General features: G+C 35.5%; 1 protein-coding gene and 1 non-coding gene across 3 annotated transcripts; both read right to left on the reverse strand.

The window, feature by feature from the left end:
- Window positions 1-2,004: 2,004 nt before the first annotated feature.
- Window positions 2,005-6,921, reverse strand: LOC136231867 (serine/threonine-protein kinase PBL34-like). Of its 2 annotated transcripts, none has more exons than XM_066020840.1 (6): window positions 6,379-6,921; window positions 5,363-5,700; window positions 5,122-5,257; window positions 4,069-4,208; window positions 3,852-3,975; window positions 2,005-3,045 (listed from the first exon to the last, which is right to left on the reverse strand). In XM_066020840.1, exons 1-6 carry the CDS (start codon window positions 6,581-6,583, stop codon window positions 2,528-2,530), a joined length of 1,461 nt encoding a protein of 486 aa, XP_065876912.1. In that variant the 5' UTR covers window positions 6,584-6,921; the 3' UTR covers window positions 2,005-2,527. The 2 variants fall into 2 exon arrangements, with proteins under 2 accessions (XP_065876912.1, XP_065876914.1); XM_066020842.1 differs by having other exon boundaries at window positions 4,069-4,205; window positions 6,379-6,919.
- Window positions 6,922-10,867: 3,946 nt separating this feature from the next.
- Window positions 10,868-10,974, reverse strand: LOC136234550 (small nucleolar RNA R71). The gene has a single exon (XR_010691420.1). It is a non-coding gene; the product is annotated as a small nucleolar RNA R71 (small nucleolar RNA).
- Between the last annotated feature and the right edge of the window lie 3,900 nt (window positions 10,975-14,874).

Consider the following 14,874-nt stretch of genomic DNA (forward strand, 5'->3'; position numbering starts at 1 on the left):
CTGCTGTCTCCTCCATTCGTTTGTTATTTTCTTCAATAAGCTGCTCCTGTCGTTTATTATTCTCGACAAACATGCTTTTCACCATCGATTTGAGATTGTCTTCAATCTTTTTAAGCTCCTGAGACCTAGTTCCATCTGCCATGAGAGAAGACGAAGTTTGGATATGGCGGGATAATTTCCACAGGGTAGGAAGGAAGCTCTGATACCAAATGATACCAGGCAATTTTCTAGAAGAAGAAAGGGAGATTTGAGAGAGAGAAAAACTTAGCTGATTTCATTCATAAGAAAAGTATGAGCTCATTACAGGGAATATATGACCCCTGAAACCTGGAGACCACTATAACGGAATAAAGGAAAATAGGACACCTGTAACTACATTTAACAGACTCTTAACTTATTCAAATACCCAAAACGCACAGCTAACAAGTAAAACGACACTGCTCTAATTAATCCATATATCATTTTTCTAGCAAGAACCAAGTATTTGTAATCCTTACAAACCTAAGCAACTACTTACGTGAATATCTACTCAATACTCACTTCTCTCAAGTTTACAAGGTACTTGCGAAATACTCCCCTCAACTTTTTATAAGATCAAATTGAGAAATTTATCACACTTTTCACATAAGATCAAGTGGAAAACTTATAAATACAAAGATTAGTTTATGAAAATAATGTTCTTCCTCCTTGTAAACACACTTCAAGCTTTTGTTAAGAGCATCTCCAACAGCCTCTTAAATTGATTCTTAAGTTAAAATTTGAGGAGGAAGAATGAAAAATCAGCTCCAACAGCCTCTTAGTGGCTCCTCAAATCATTAAGAGTCTCTCCATCCTCTCTATTAATAGAGAGCATCTCTCCACCTCTTAGTGCCTCTTAATTTATTTTTTATTAATAATTTATTATCGATGAGTCTCTCTCCTCACACTATTGGTAAATATAACAACGATTAATAATTTTAATGATAAAATAATAAATAAGGAGTGAATATAAGGAGTATTGTTGGAGATGAAATGTCTTAGTCACTCTTAAATCACTAAGAGTCAATCATTTATATTATTTTTAGAGAGTGCACTAAAAGTCTCTTGGAGATGCTCAGTCTTCAAAGTGTTTGAAGGTGTTGTATTTATAGTTGAAGATTTAGTGGCTCTTAGACCACTTATGCATAAATTACAAACAAATATATTCTTTGAATCTTCTCACTATGTTGAGTTTTATGAGCTTCCTGGGATCCAATTAATGCTAGTTGTAACCTTTGTGCAAGTAAATTTTAGGGAACTATGTTAAGATGTCATAGAAGTGTAGCAGGAGATTCTGTGAAACCGTCCAGTAGAATGGGGACAAATCGCTAATTCCCGACCCCTAATTGACTTATCTTATTGTCTTATCACAAGTAGACCCATTCACGGATCCGGATACCCATCCATGCTTGTGTCCCCTAGGTCCAACCCGGCTCTATAAAACCCGTTTATTTTTTGGACGGGCTTGGATTTATAAAAATAGCACGTCCGACCTCGTCTATAGTCGAATTGTGATTAAATCTAAGCCTTAGGATCTTTGAATCTACACCTTATGATTTTAGTCAGCCTAGATCTAACGGTAAATGACTAAATTCATTTGGTAATCAGGGTACATGTAAACATTACTGTAGAGTGAGAAACTTGATTCGGGGATGAACCAAATAAAATAAATAAATAGCTAAATGCAACCCAACAATAATTTGGTGGCTACCACATTCTATAAAAGAGCATGGGGTTGTGGATTAAAATCCCACCAACCCAAGTAATAAAATTATAATCATAATAAATAAATAGTAAAAAAAAGAAAAAACAATAGGTAATGTTTAGCTTCCTCATCAAGCATTGCCAAAATAAGAAAAAACATTAAAAAAAAAGGAAATATAATAACAACTCAACACAATAAAGAAATTGGAAAAGATATAAAAGAAAAGGCATGAATATGAGCTTTTCCAGAATAGAATAGGAGGAATAAGAAAAGATAATGTGTGATTTAAACAAGATCCCTTCCTTCCTTTAAATTATAGAAAAGGACAATATCCTATATTTATATACATCATTTTCCACAGGTTCATTCCATATGCAGATTAAAAAGTGCTTAACAATACAATGAGAATAAAGGTTAAATGTAAAAGCAGCAGCATCATCAATGGATCAACACAATTGAAACAAAACACTTCTATTTCTCAAATCTTTTCTTCCAATTGCTTCCATACTTTCCCCACTCCTTTTCTTGCAGTATCCAACAATGCATAAGAGACTAATCAAAGCTATAAATGGTCTTCAGAGAAGAGAATCCATGGTTACCAACCTCAATCTCAACATGTTCTGTCGTTTTCAACGGTACCGCAACCGATGAATGATAAAAAAAAAAAAAAAAGTCATCCCTCCTTGGAGAATGATGGAACCGCCCCACTCCGGATGCTATTTCTTTTTACTTATAAATATTTAACTGCTGAAGCTGCACAAACAAAGAAGCCAACTTCAAATTTACACACAAACTACTTCACTGCTATGATTTTTTTCCATTCGGTTTTGGTGACTGGTAAGGCTGGTTATATGGAGATGTGCGTGTATCGCTTAGACTCGATAAGCTCCTTAATGGCTGTCCATTCCTTGTTACAAATCCTCCTTGTGTTTTGACGCCATTTTTCGTATGTGTATTTGACTTACTACGTTCTGCCTGCATGGTTTGGAAATAATAGGAAGAGCTGGCCATATCCTTCAAGTTAGGCAAAGGTTTCAGTGTTTCCACAACTTCACTCATACGCGGTCTAGCTTTGGGGTCACGGCTAAGACACTGGGAAGCTAGCTGTATAGCTTTCTGGGCACCTTTTATTGAAAAGTGACCTTCTAGTCGAGGGTCTAGTAACCGGTAGAACCTTCTCCTATCTGCAAAATGAGGTCTTGCCCATTCTACTAGATTGTGCTCCCCGTTTGGACGGTTTTTATCCATGGATCTTCTGCCAGTCAGCATTTCGAGCAAAACTACTCCAAAGCTGTACACGTCACTCTTTGCCGTCAAATGTCCTATACCAATTTGCATCGAGTAGTAAAGCATCAGAATATCAGTAAACAGATTACATTGATAAGTTCTGCTGGTCAAAGTACTTCACCACAAATACTGCCAATTGAATATTCATGAACACAAAAAGTCAAACTGCAGTACTAAATAATGTGGCTCACTCACAGCACGTTAAATAATTTCTTGCGCTGCATATATAGAAATATGATAAATGACTAGTTTAGCAATCTCATCTGGCATGCACATAAACCAATTTTTATATGCCCAAATCCAATCCAGCCTGAAGGAGCAATTTCAGGGGTTGCAAAAAGCCAGCCAAAGCCAAAACTCAAGAGCATTCACTCAGATAACCTTAAAAAAGAGCTGAAGGTCAGAAATGTTCTCAGCCAAAATTCCAGCTTGGATCCTAGCTAGCTTAACTAGCTTCCAAGCCACAACACATTACAAAGAGCCCTCTTTTTGGGTTATTGTCGATAATTGTAAAGCATAAAGGTTCATAACTAGTCTTCTTATTTCTATTTTGCCACTTTTGAGAATAATGATGCACATAAGACTAGCAAGAACAATGGGTAAAAGATTAGTGAGGCTGGCACCCAGCAAACTCATGCACCTTTTATATACAAGAAATGAGAACTGATGATGGCTACAAATCAGGTTCGAACGCGTTTATTATGTATTTATGCTGGATGTTAGTTGCCTTTTCTGGTACTAGTGAGCTTCTCTGGTACCTTTTAGTTTTAAATAATATGCTGTAATTTAGTTACCGAAGTATTTTGCTAAGATGTATGAAAAGTAAATTATTATCACTTACCAGTCATAACATATTCAGGGGCAGCATATCCATATGTTCCCATCACTCGAGTAGATACATGAGTTTTACCACTTTCAGGACCATCTTTGGCAAGTCCAAAATCAGAGAGTTTGGAATTGTAATCCTATAACAGAATCAAGGATTACTCAGAATAATAAAGGAAACAAAGAATATTAGAAAAAAAAAATCAAAATAAATGCCTTAATGAGCTGCATACCGCATCTAATAAGATATTAGATGTTTTAAAATCCCGATATATCACTGATCTTTCAGCCTCCTCGTGAAGAAAAGCAAGACCCTTAGCAGCACCAAGTGCAATTTTCATTCTGATAGACCAAGGAAGAGGCAAGGACCCTTCTGCATGTAAAATGGTTGTTACCAGAGAACATTAAACACTGGTGATGAACATGCATATTTTCATAATTAGATCAAACAAGCATGCTCATTCAGGTGATTCCTAGGCTGGAACACTTAAGAATATAACAAGTAATAACTTTTTTCACCTTTTCTCATAGCTGGACAAATTCTGTAAAGCTTTTACGCGGTATTCATTTTAAATAAAATCACCTTCTGAATTGTATGGCAAAATACACTCTACAGATACATTAAGCTATTTAACACCTTGTATACCTGATGTCTGCAGAGTCTTAACATTAACTAACACAATGCTCTTACCTAATAAACTATGATGGCCAAACTATTAGTAGACAAAACTAAAACGAGCCTTCACCACTACTTCAGTATCTGAATTTATTGCATGCATATAGCTAAAGATAATATCGTTGGAGATATATACACAATGTTACTTCTCTCCTTTCTGGTGCAGATAATTTGATCTCACATTTTCCACTTAAATCACATTTCTCAAGCACACCAATCTCTTAAAGGAATTCATCAGTAGAAAGTATTAAGGATGAGATATATGAAGTCATGATCGTGAGACAGCATCACATAGAAAGCAGCACTCTTGTTATAAACTAGTCGAGTCAATAGGCTCATTAGGATGAATTCGACATCTTCCACTTCGCCAAATGAAAATTTCAATTAAAGGATGCGTAGTCTCAGAAATGAAATAGGTATAAGGTTTGATCTCTGCCAAATTCCAGTCACCTTAATATAAGTAAATCTAATGATCCCAGAAGTAAATACATATAGGTCACTAAATGCATCAACCTAGTTAAATCACTACGGTTTCAAAGTCAAAATTGACTGAATTATAATTCCAATATAGTAAAGAAAAATTGAATGCACAAATATCTCTGTTACATACTTCTGAAGAGGTGGTTCTCCAAACTTCCTCTAGGCATAAACTCATAGACCAGCAACCTCTGATCATCCTCAATACAATAACCAATCAATTTAACCAAATTGGGATGGAGAAGATTCCCAAGAAAACTAACTTCAGCCTGAATAAGATTGAAATGCATTATTAAAGTTCAATATTATGAATCCAAAAGAATCATCTCACACAAAAGAACGAGAAACGAGTCAAAAAAATAAAGGTTACTCACAAGCCACTCTTTATGACCCTGAAGTCCATCATGATTAAGGGTTTTGACTGCAACAGTAAGCCCTGTTCCAGGTTTCACAGGGCCAGTTCCATTCTCCTCAATCCAACCTTTGAAGACACAACCAAAACCACCCTCCCCAAGAAGACTTTCAGGCCTGAAATTCCTAGTTGCCAATTTAAGGTCATTGAATGCGAACTTCCGGAGCTGAGAAGCAAGCTTCAGTTCCTCACTAAATTTCGGTGTAGATGAGGTACTTTCTCCATTACTAGTGGTTGAAGAAAAAATTACCGGAACCACTGGTTGGTCTTTCCTCTTCTCATCAGTAGGTTTACTTTCCACTGAACAGACAAGTCATTGCAAAATATTTAAATTTAACTACTCAAACAGAGTTCACAATTACACAGGTGCAGCTGTTGTTACATCTACCAATTCATTAACATTGAACTATACCAAGACTAGACTATACATAACACATGATAATTCAGGTGCTGTTTCATTAATTAAACTTAATCATGAGGTAATATCATAAATTTATCATTATTCATAAAGATCACCAATCTTCAATAAAGCTCCTCTTAATAAATAAGTCTTTAACTGCATATAATAGCCCAAGTTCTGGCACACTTTTGACTGACTTTTCCCTTTATGGTAACAATCATTGACATCTATAACACAATCAAAGGCAATCAATTTAGAAAAATCTAATAGAGGTCCACATGCATGAGCTCCAAATCTTTAAACCTAAGAAAGGGTTGGTTCAATTCTCCAAACCAACAACAACATGAAGTAAAAGGAATGAATTGGGGCCCTGATGTAAGAGATGAATTTATTATGTAATCAATTCAATTCTCCACTTGAAGAAAATTGATGGTTTCTCTTTACCTGATTTAGTTAAAACTGAACTACAACAATATTAGAGGAAAAAACCATTTAACCATAAAAACATAATAGCTTTATTAACCATAGCTTGACCAAGAATCATCAAAAAAATGAATTAAAGAGAGAATCTTTATTACCATACTGAGCTGCTATGCCGCTTAAAGAGGTATCAACTTTTGATCTCGAAGGCATGCAATTTCCAATCAACTTGAACTTAGCCCAGCATCCAATCTCCTCCACCTCCTTGTTTCCCCTTTTATCATCTTTTTTCTTGTTGTTGGTCTTTGATTTATCTTCAAAATTCTTTACCTTTAGAGAATCAGGTTCAGGACCCAAACCCATCTTCAGAAAAACACAAAAGAAAGCTACAAAACTCAATCAAAACAAAGAGAACCCATTCCAAAGCATCCAACTTTCAATCATATAAAGGCATGAAAAACAAACAAACAATGGATCACAAGTTAAAACCAGTGATACCCAGTTGGGAAGTTTAGTCAAAAGGAGCTTAGAGAGAGGGAGAGAGAAAGGAGGTGCTTGAGAAAGAGGGAAAGTGTTGAACAACGGGCAGGTTGGGCAGTTTGAAACAGAGAAAAGTGGGCAGTTCGGGCAAGAGAGACAGAAAGATTGGTCATAACAGTAACCTTGGCATATTCTATTCCGGACAAGAAATCATATGATAAAATATATAAATGGAGTACTATTAATTTTATCAAAATATAAATAAATATCATAAATTAACCACCGAAGAACTTTGTGCAACAGTCTCCATTTTAGGACTGAAAAGAGTTGTTACCACTCAGCTTTTGCCACATTTCCACTTTCTCTAAATAATCCTACTACTCTCTTATCACTTCTTTTGCTCTAATATTATCAAATTAAAATTAAAAAAAGTTTGTGTCTTTTTCAGTTTATGCGCGATAATCACATTAGTAACTGTTTTCTTTCTATAAATATGATTTCTCATATATTACTTCATAAGCACATGTTTTATAATATCAAAATTATGGAAAACTTGAAATTTATCATCTAATTTAAATTTAAGAAATAGAATTTTTCTGTGGAATAAGAGAAACAATAATCAAAGTAAGACCGGTCACCGGCGCATACATCTCGATACCTAACTTGGCGGGAATTATTTAAGAAGATAATGAAACACACACACACAAAAAAAAAATTATAGAAACTGAGAGTAAGTAACTTGGTTGAATGAGGTTAATTCTATTTATAGTGCTTGAGGCCATTATAGAGGAATCGGTCATCTCGATGTAGTTGACTTATTGAATGAACGTAGAAATAAGATTGAGGATTGTCCTATTAGATAAGACTATACGTGGGTTTTACATGCACATGCGTTGTACAGAGCCAAGTGGGTGGAGCATTTAGGTGGGAAAAGTTGTCATTGAACCACCTGGCATAACTATTATTTCCTTTTTTTAAGGCTTTGATCAAGCTTTCTTTTGCAAAGGACCAAATGTATCTTCTTAGGGTCTCTTTGGAGACTGAAGGTCTGAATCCGTGTCACTTAGAGTTCTTCAATTCTAAAGCCGACGTATTGAGATGTTTGGCAAGCTTCTGTGAATGGCCCAAGATGTTTAAGATACATGTTTATTTATAAATAATTGAGAGGAAACAGTGGTGTTTGTTGTGATTTATGACTAGATGTATCGAGTATGACACATGTTAAGACTATAGGCAATTACATTAAACTAGAATTTTTATGGATAGTCGCCACGTGTCCCTTGTCTTGTTAGCGACTAAGGTTATGGGAGACGGTGAGTTTCTCAATTTTAAGTGGGCTTAAAATAAGGGAATTTTCAAGTATCATGCTTTGCAATAATTGCATTAATCGTCAATTCTTATTCATGTGCCCATTAACCTAAAAGAGGGTGTGATATACTTGGGCTCTTGCTCCCACTTTTCTACATTATTAGAGGAGAAAATGTATGGTATGTGGGAGAAATACATTGGCCTTCAAAAATTAGAGGAATTTCTTTCGTTGGAGGAACATCGAGCTCACACCGACATCCATAAGAGTCTGGCAGTGTTCGAGCTTCACATATAGGGCATAAGGTTACCCTTGCTAAAGTCAGCGGTTGAGATTTATAAGGAGTTCTGTTAGAGTATGCCTTAGTCCCAAGATATTATATCTGACGAAATCGTTAAATGTAAGGAAATAATCGGTTAAGTCAACTTACTTGTGCAAACTGACTAACATAGTATCCAAGATTAGTGATCTACTCATATTTGACGGGTTGGGGACCTGGTCAAGTGAAGCCTACTATCGTGGGAACGATAACTAATTAGAGACTAGTATGTGCTTTGATAGTAATGGTGTTTCACCGGTTACAGACATTGGATGTCAAATCAAGGGCATTAGAGTTTATGAAACAGTGAAGTCTGGATGATCCACTCTGAGAACACCACATGGTTAGAATAGTCATAGGCTGTTTGTTAAGCCCAAAATATACCTAAAATATCATCAATAATTACATCAATATTGCTACGAATTTATGATATTTATAACCATTTAGAAAGCTTTTACTCTCGAATATGTTTCTTTCATGCAAGGTACATAAATATTTGGTAAAATCCAAATAGGAGTACAAAGAGCTCAAAAATAGAAGAAAAGCCCTACAAAAGGAGTCGAAGACGATGAAAATTAATAACGCCAAGTCGAGGACACGAACGAGAGCGAAGAAGTGAAAAATGCTCCGTGCCGCGACCGCGGCCCCCACTATTCACGGTCGCGACACGTGTCCCTCAGCCTCTCCTTCCCTTCGTCTGAAGTACAATTGATGCTCCCCCATTCTCGGTACGAGCAGGAGATTTTAGAGGCCTAGTTACACACTTTCGTTTTCGACGAAACGCGATCGTTCGGGTGGATAAAGACGTCCTTTCGCAACGGACACGATCCTTCACAACGGACACGACACTTCAATCAAGACTCTTCAACATCTATAAATAAAGAGTTGATGGAGAGGTGAAAGATAGTGTGTTATACGTGTAGAAGAAAGAGATTAGTGTAGAATTTATGCAGAAATTCCGAATCAAGTGATTCAGAAGTTAGATTTCGATTCTGTTCAAAAGCAATATGATGTACACACATTGTTTACAAAATAATAACAAATTTAGTAGCGTTTAGACATTGTTCCAATTTAGTTTACATTTTGGTAGTGGACCGACCCAGTCTCTATTACGAAAATTCAACGAGAAGATTGAGTAGAGGATTCGCCCCTGAGCCTGACAAACTCTAACGAAACCCAAGGAAAGGATTGACAACCCGTTCACTTGCACGCCGTCGAAGAATTCAATGCTCCATGTTCTCTGTAAACTTGTATCAATTTATATTTCATCTAATAAAGTCCGTTCTATTCGATAGATTTTTATGCAGCACTTATGGTAACCAATCCACTAAAGTGACTGCTGGTGTTTTCATTAAAACGTAGTTTAATTCAAAATCTTTACAAGGAAACTTTGTTGAACACTTAGGCAAATTATTATCTCAGTAGAGTTTTAATTTGGTTAAGGGCAATTATCCCGGATAAGGGTTTTGTCGCATTCAAAGCCTATTAATTAGAGGTTCCGTCATTTATTTCATCTTTATAATTCGTACAAAGTTTAAAGTTGTTTTCTTTGCTTAATGCAAACAAATATACTTGTTTACTTTTCTAAAGTACTAAAACGTTCCTGTTTTGCAAATTCATTCTTAAATCAGATATTTTCTAACATCTTCATACTCTAATCTAATTCTTATTCTAGCAATTTTAAAACCAAAACCGATTAAATGATTTTTCCATATTATAAACCTAAAAGTAAATTTAATCGATTCAGAATAAGTTTTTGTTAAAAAAAAAAAAACATTCCCTGTGGGATCGATATCTTTTATTACTACAAGCGTATACCGTGTACTTGCGGAAATCGCACAATAAGTTTTTGGCGCCGTTGCCGGGGAATGCCAAAAATTTTGACAAAATTTTAAATTTTTCGTGTTTTATTACGAATCTAGGTTTATTCATACTTATTCAAACTTTTACATTTTATTTATTTTTAATTATTAACATATTTATTTTTCAAATTCTGTTTTGTAGGTAGTTTCGGTTCGTGCGAAATTTCAAGTTCATGCGCAGTTCTCGAAGTTCGGGCACGTCACCAGATCCTATTGACCCAGAAATTGAAAGAACCCTTAAAAAGAACAAGAAAGAAAAGAAAAAGAAAAACAAAACCCCAATAAAAACTAAAATTACCGAGCTAGAAGTTATGGCCACACTTATGGATTACGCTAGGCCAGGAGTGGCCAGTGTAACAAACAGTATAGTTAGACCCCAAATTAATGCAAATCAATTTGAAATTAAGCCTGTGTTGCTTAATATGTTGCAAAATAATGTAACGTTTTACGGGTTACCTAACGAAAATCCTAATACCCATTTGACAAATTTCTTAGAAATTTGTGACACTTTTAAAATTACTGATGTAACTGCAGAAGCAATCAAACTTCGCCTTTTTCCTTTTACTTTGAAGGATCGAGCCAAAGAATGGTTAACTTCTATGCCAGCCGCATCAATTGAGACTTGGGAGCAATTAGCCCAAGCATTTTTATCAAAAAATTTTCCTTTAGCAAAAACCGCAAGAGTCATTAAAGAGTTAACATCTTTTTTTCAAAATGATAGTGAAACTCTTTATGAGGCTTGGGAACGTTTTAAAGAACTTCAACGTTTATGCCCACACCACCAATTGCCCGCTGAACTTTTAATGCAAACATTTTATAATGGACTAAATCCTACAACTAGAGGTTCATTGGACGCTATGTCTGGAGGGTTATTCATGAAGAAAACATCTGCCCAAGCAAGAGAACTTTTGGAGGAAATGGCAATCAACAGCTGTATGTGGCCCACGGAACGTGGACACGTACCATCAGCAAAACCATCATCCTCAACTACTTCATCAGTTAAAGGTATAATGAATCTTGATCCAGTAGCGATGTTGCAAGCCCAATTTTCTGCCTTATCGCACAAAATTGATAGGTTTATGGCACCGTGTGATTCTAATGGTAAGCCAATCCAAACAGATGTAGATTACGAAGGTATGAGTGAAATTGAACAGGTAAATTTTGTCCAAGGGCAAAACCAAAATAATAACCCTTATTCCAATACATATAATCATGGATGGAGAAATCATCCTAACTTTAACTGGAGGGATAATAATAATGCTAATGCTAATCAAAATCGTACTACCAATTATCAAAATCAATCTAGAGACACGATTAGCACTTTATCTTCTAAAATCGACAAATTCATTGATGCTATGAGCGGAAAAATAAGTAATCACAACGATGGTTTTAAACGGATCGAGAATAAATTCGATCAGCTTATTAAAAACCAATCATCCAGCATCCATAATTTGGAGATTCAAATTGGACAACTCGCTAAATCAATTCCATCCCGCAAAGAGGGATGTCTTCCAAGCCATACGGAAGAAAATCCGAAAGAGCATGTTAAGGCTATCACTCTTCGTTCAGGGAAAAACTACTTAGGCCCGGAAATGCCCGGAAATTTGACCTTACCTGGAACTGATTTACCGACGCCCAAAGAAGATACATTAAAACAAAAAGATGCACCAATTGACTCTAGTACAAAAACTTTTGTACCCAAACCACCTTTTCCACACAAAGTCCGCAACAAGGACTATGATAAACAACTTTTAACATTTTTAGACAAACTTAAAAATTTGCATATTAATTTGACGTTTATGGATGCAATTACGCAAATTCCCAATTATGGTAAATTCCTCAAAGATTTAATTTCAAAGAAAATCAGTTGGGAAGGAATTTCATCCATTTCGCTAACTGAAGATTGCAGTTCGATTGTGTCAAGCAATTTGCCCACAAAACTCAAAGATCCCGGATGTTTTACCATTCCATGTAAATTGGGCGATATAGAATTTCCAAGTTGTCTTTGTGATTTAGGAGCAAGCATTAACTTGATGCCATTATCTATTTTTAATAAGTTAGGCTTAGAAGAAGACATCAAACGTACCAATATGGTTTTACAATTAGCGGATCAAACCACTAAAAGACCATACGGTATAATTGAGGATGTTTTAGTTAAAGTTGACAAATTTATTTTTCCTACCGATTTCGTTATTTTAGATTTTGCTTATGATGTAAATTGTCCGCTAATCTTTGGTAGACCGTTCATGAACACGGGACGTGCTCTAGTTGATGTGTCGGAAGGGAAAGTAGTTTTACGAATAGGAGATGATAAGATTGAGTTTGATATGAACCAAGCGATGAAATATCCTATGGAAGATTTCGCTTGTATGAAACTTGATTTAATTGAAGAATGTGTAAATGACATTGTTCAAAAAGAAGAAATAATAGAACCTATAATGAGTGAGGAACTAGAAGATAAGGACCCAGAACCTTTGATTCGAGAAGATGGACCAGTTCCGCCTTCAATTGTAGTTCCACCTAAATTAGAACTTAAAGAATTACCAAGTCATTTGAGGTACGCTTTCTTAGGCGAAGGCGATTCTCTACCTATTATTATCTCTAACAAATTAACACAAGTCCAAGAAGAGAAATTGAAAGAAGTTGTTAGAAATAGGATATGAAGTATGAGTTGGCAAATTTCAGACTTAAAAGGTATTAATCCAAGTATTATAATGCATAGAATTCATTTAGAAGAAGATAAGCCACCTAAAGCGGATAGGCAAAGACGCCTAAATCTGAACATGAAAGAAGTAGTAAAAAATAAAATTACTAAACTTTTGGACAATGGAATCATCTACCCTATCTCGGATAGTGAATGGGTTAGTCCAATCCATTGTGTACCTAAAAAGGGAGGCATAACAGTTGTAAGGAATGAAGAAGGTGAATTAATACCTACGCGAACCACCACTGGTTGAAGGGTTTGTATAGATTATAGAAATTTAAATAAAGCAACTAGGAAAGATCATTTTCCTCTTCCTTTCATTGATCAAATGATCGAAAGGATAGCTGGTCATGCTTTCTACTGTTTTCTTGATGGTTATTCCGGATTCTTTCAAATATACATTTACCCGGATGACCAAGATAAAACAACCTTCACATGTCCTTACGGAACATTTGCATATAGAAGAATGCCCTTTGGTCTATGTAACGCACCTGCAACATTTCAACGTTGTATGACTGCGATTTTTAATGATTTCATTGAAGATATCATGGAAGTTTTTATGGACGATTTTTCAGTTTATGGAGATTCTTTTGATTTGTGCCTAGAAAATTTGGATAAAGTTTTGTCTAGGTGTGAAAAAACAAATTTGGTATTAAACCGGAAAAAATGTCATTTCATGGTTGACGAAGGAATTGTTTTAGGTCACAAAAAATCTGAAAAAGGATTAGAAGTAGATATAGCAAAAACCTCAGTAATAGAGAAATTACCCCCTCCAACTACTGTTAAGGGAGTAAGATCATTCTTAGGACATGCTGGTTTTTACAGAAGATTTATTAAAAAAATTTCTGTAATTTCCAAACCACTTACTAATTTACTCATGAAAGATTCAACCTTTGATTTTAATGAAGAATGCGTTAAAGCGTTCGAAACATTGAAAACAGCTTTAGTCAGTGCACCTGTTATTGCTAAACCCGATTGGGATCTACCATTTGAAATTATGTGTGATGCAAGTGATTTAGCTGTCGGATGTGTTTTAGGTCAAAGGAAAGATAAGAAACTTCATGTCATTTATTATGCAAGTCACACACTGTCTGGTGCACAATTAAACTACACCACAACTGAGAAAGAAATGTTAGGCGTAGTTTTTGCATGTGACAAGTGTAGGTCATATTTATTAGGTTCAAAAGTTATTATTTATACTGATCATGCAGCATTAAGATATTTATTTGCTAAGAAGGATGCAAAACCACGTCTAATTAGATGGGTTTTATTGTTGCAAGAATTTGATATAGAAATAAAAGACAAAAAGGGAGTTGAAAACCTTGTCGCCGATCATCTATCGAGACTTGAAGATGAAAACGGTCCTATAGGTGAAACTACCGGTATACGAGATGATTTCCCTGATGAACACCTCTATCAAATAAAAAGTGCCATGTCACCATGGTATGCAGATATTGCTAATTATCTTGCAGCCAATATTGTTCCGGAAGGATTAGATTTCCAACAAAAGAAGAAATTTTTCTTCGATATTAAACAATATTTTTGGGAAGATCCCTTTTTGTTCAAGACTTGTGGTGACGGGATAATTAGGAGATGCGTTGGTGAAAATGAATATGAATCCATAATGTCGGAATGCCATTCTAGTTCTTATGGAGGACATAATGGAGTTAACAAGACAGCTGCTAGAATATTTGAAAGCGGTTTCTTTTGGCCTACGATGTTTAAGGACGTCCGTTCATTTATTACTCGTTGTGATAAGTGCCAAAGAACAGGAAATCTAGGAAAGAAAGATGAGATGCCCCTCACAACCATATTAGAATTTGAAGTCTTCGATATATGGGGAATAGATTTCATGGGACCTTTTCCCCCTTCCAATGGTAAAACTTACATATTAGTTGCCGTCGATTATGTTTCGAAGTGGGTTGAAGCAATTGCAACCCCGACGAACGATTCTAAAGTTGTCGTTAATTTTCTTGACGATAT

Source organism: Euphorbia lathyris, chromosome 6 (genome assembly GCF_963576675.1).
Source record: "Euphorbia lathyris chromosome 6, ddEupLath1.1, whole genome shotgun sequence".
In the NCBI taxonomy this organism is placed as follows: Eukaryota; Viridiplantae; Streptophyta; class Magnoliopsida; order Malpighiales; family Euphorbiaceae; genus Euphorbia; species Euphorbia lathyris.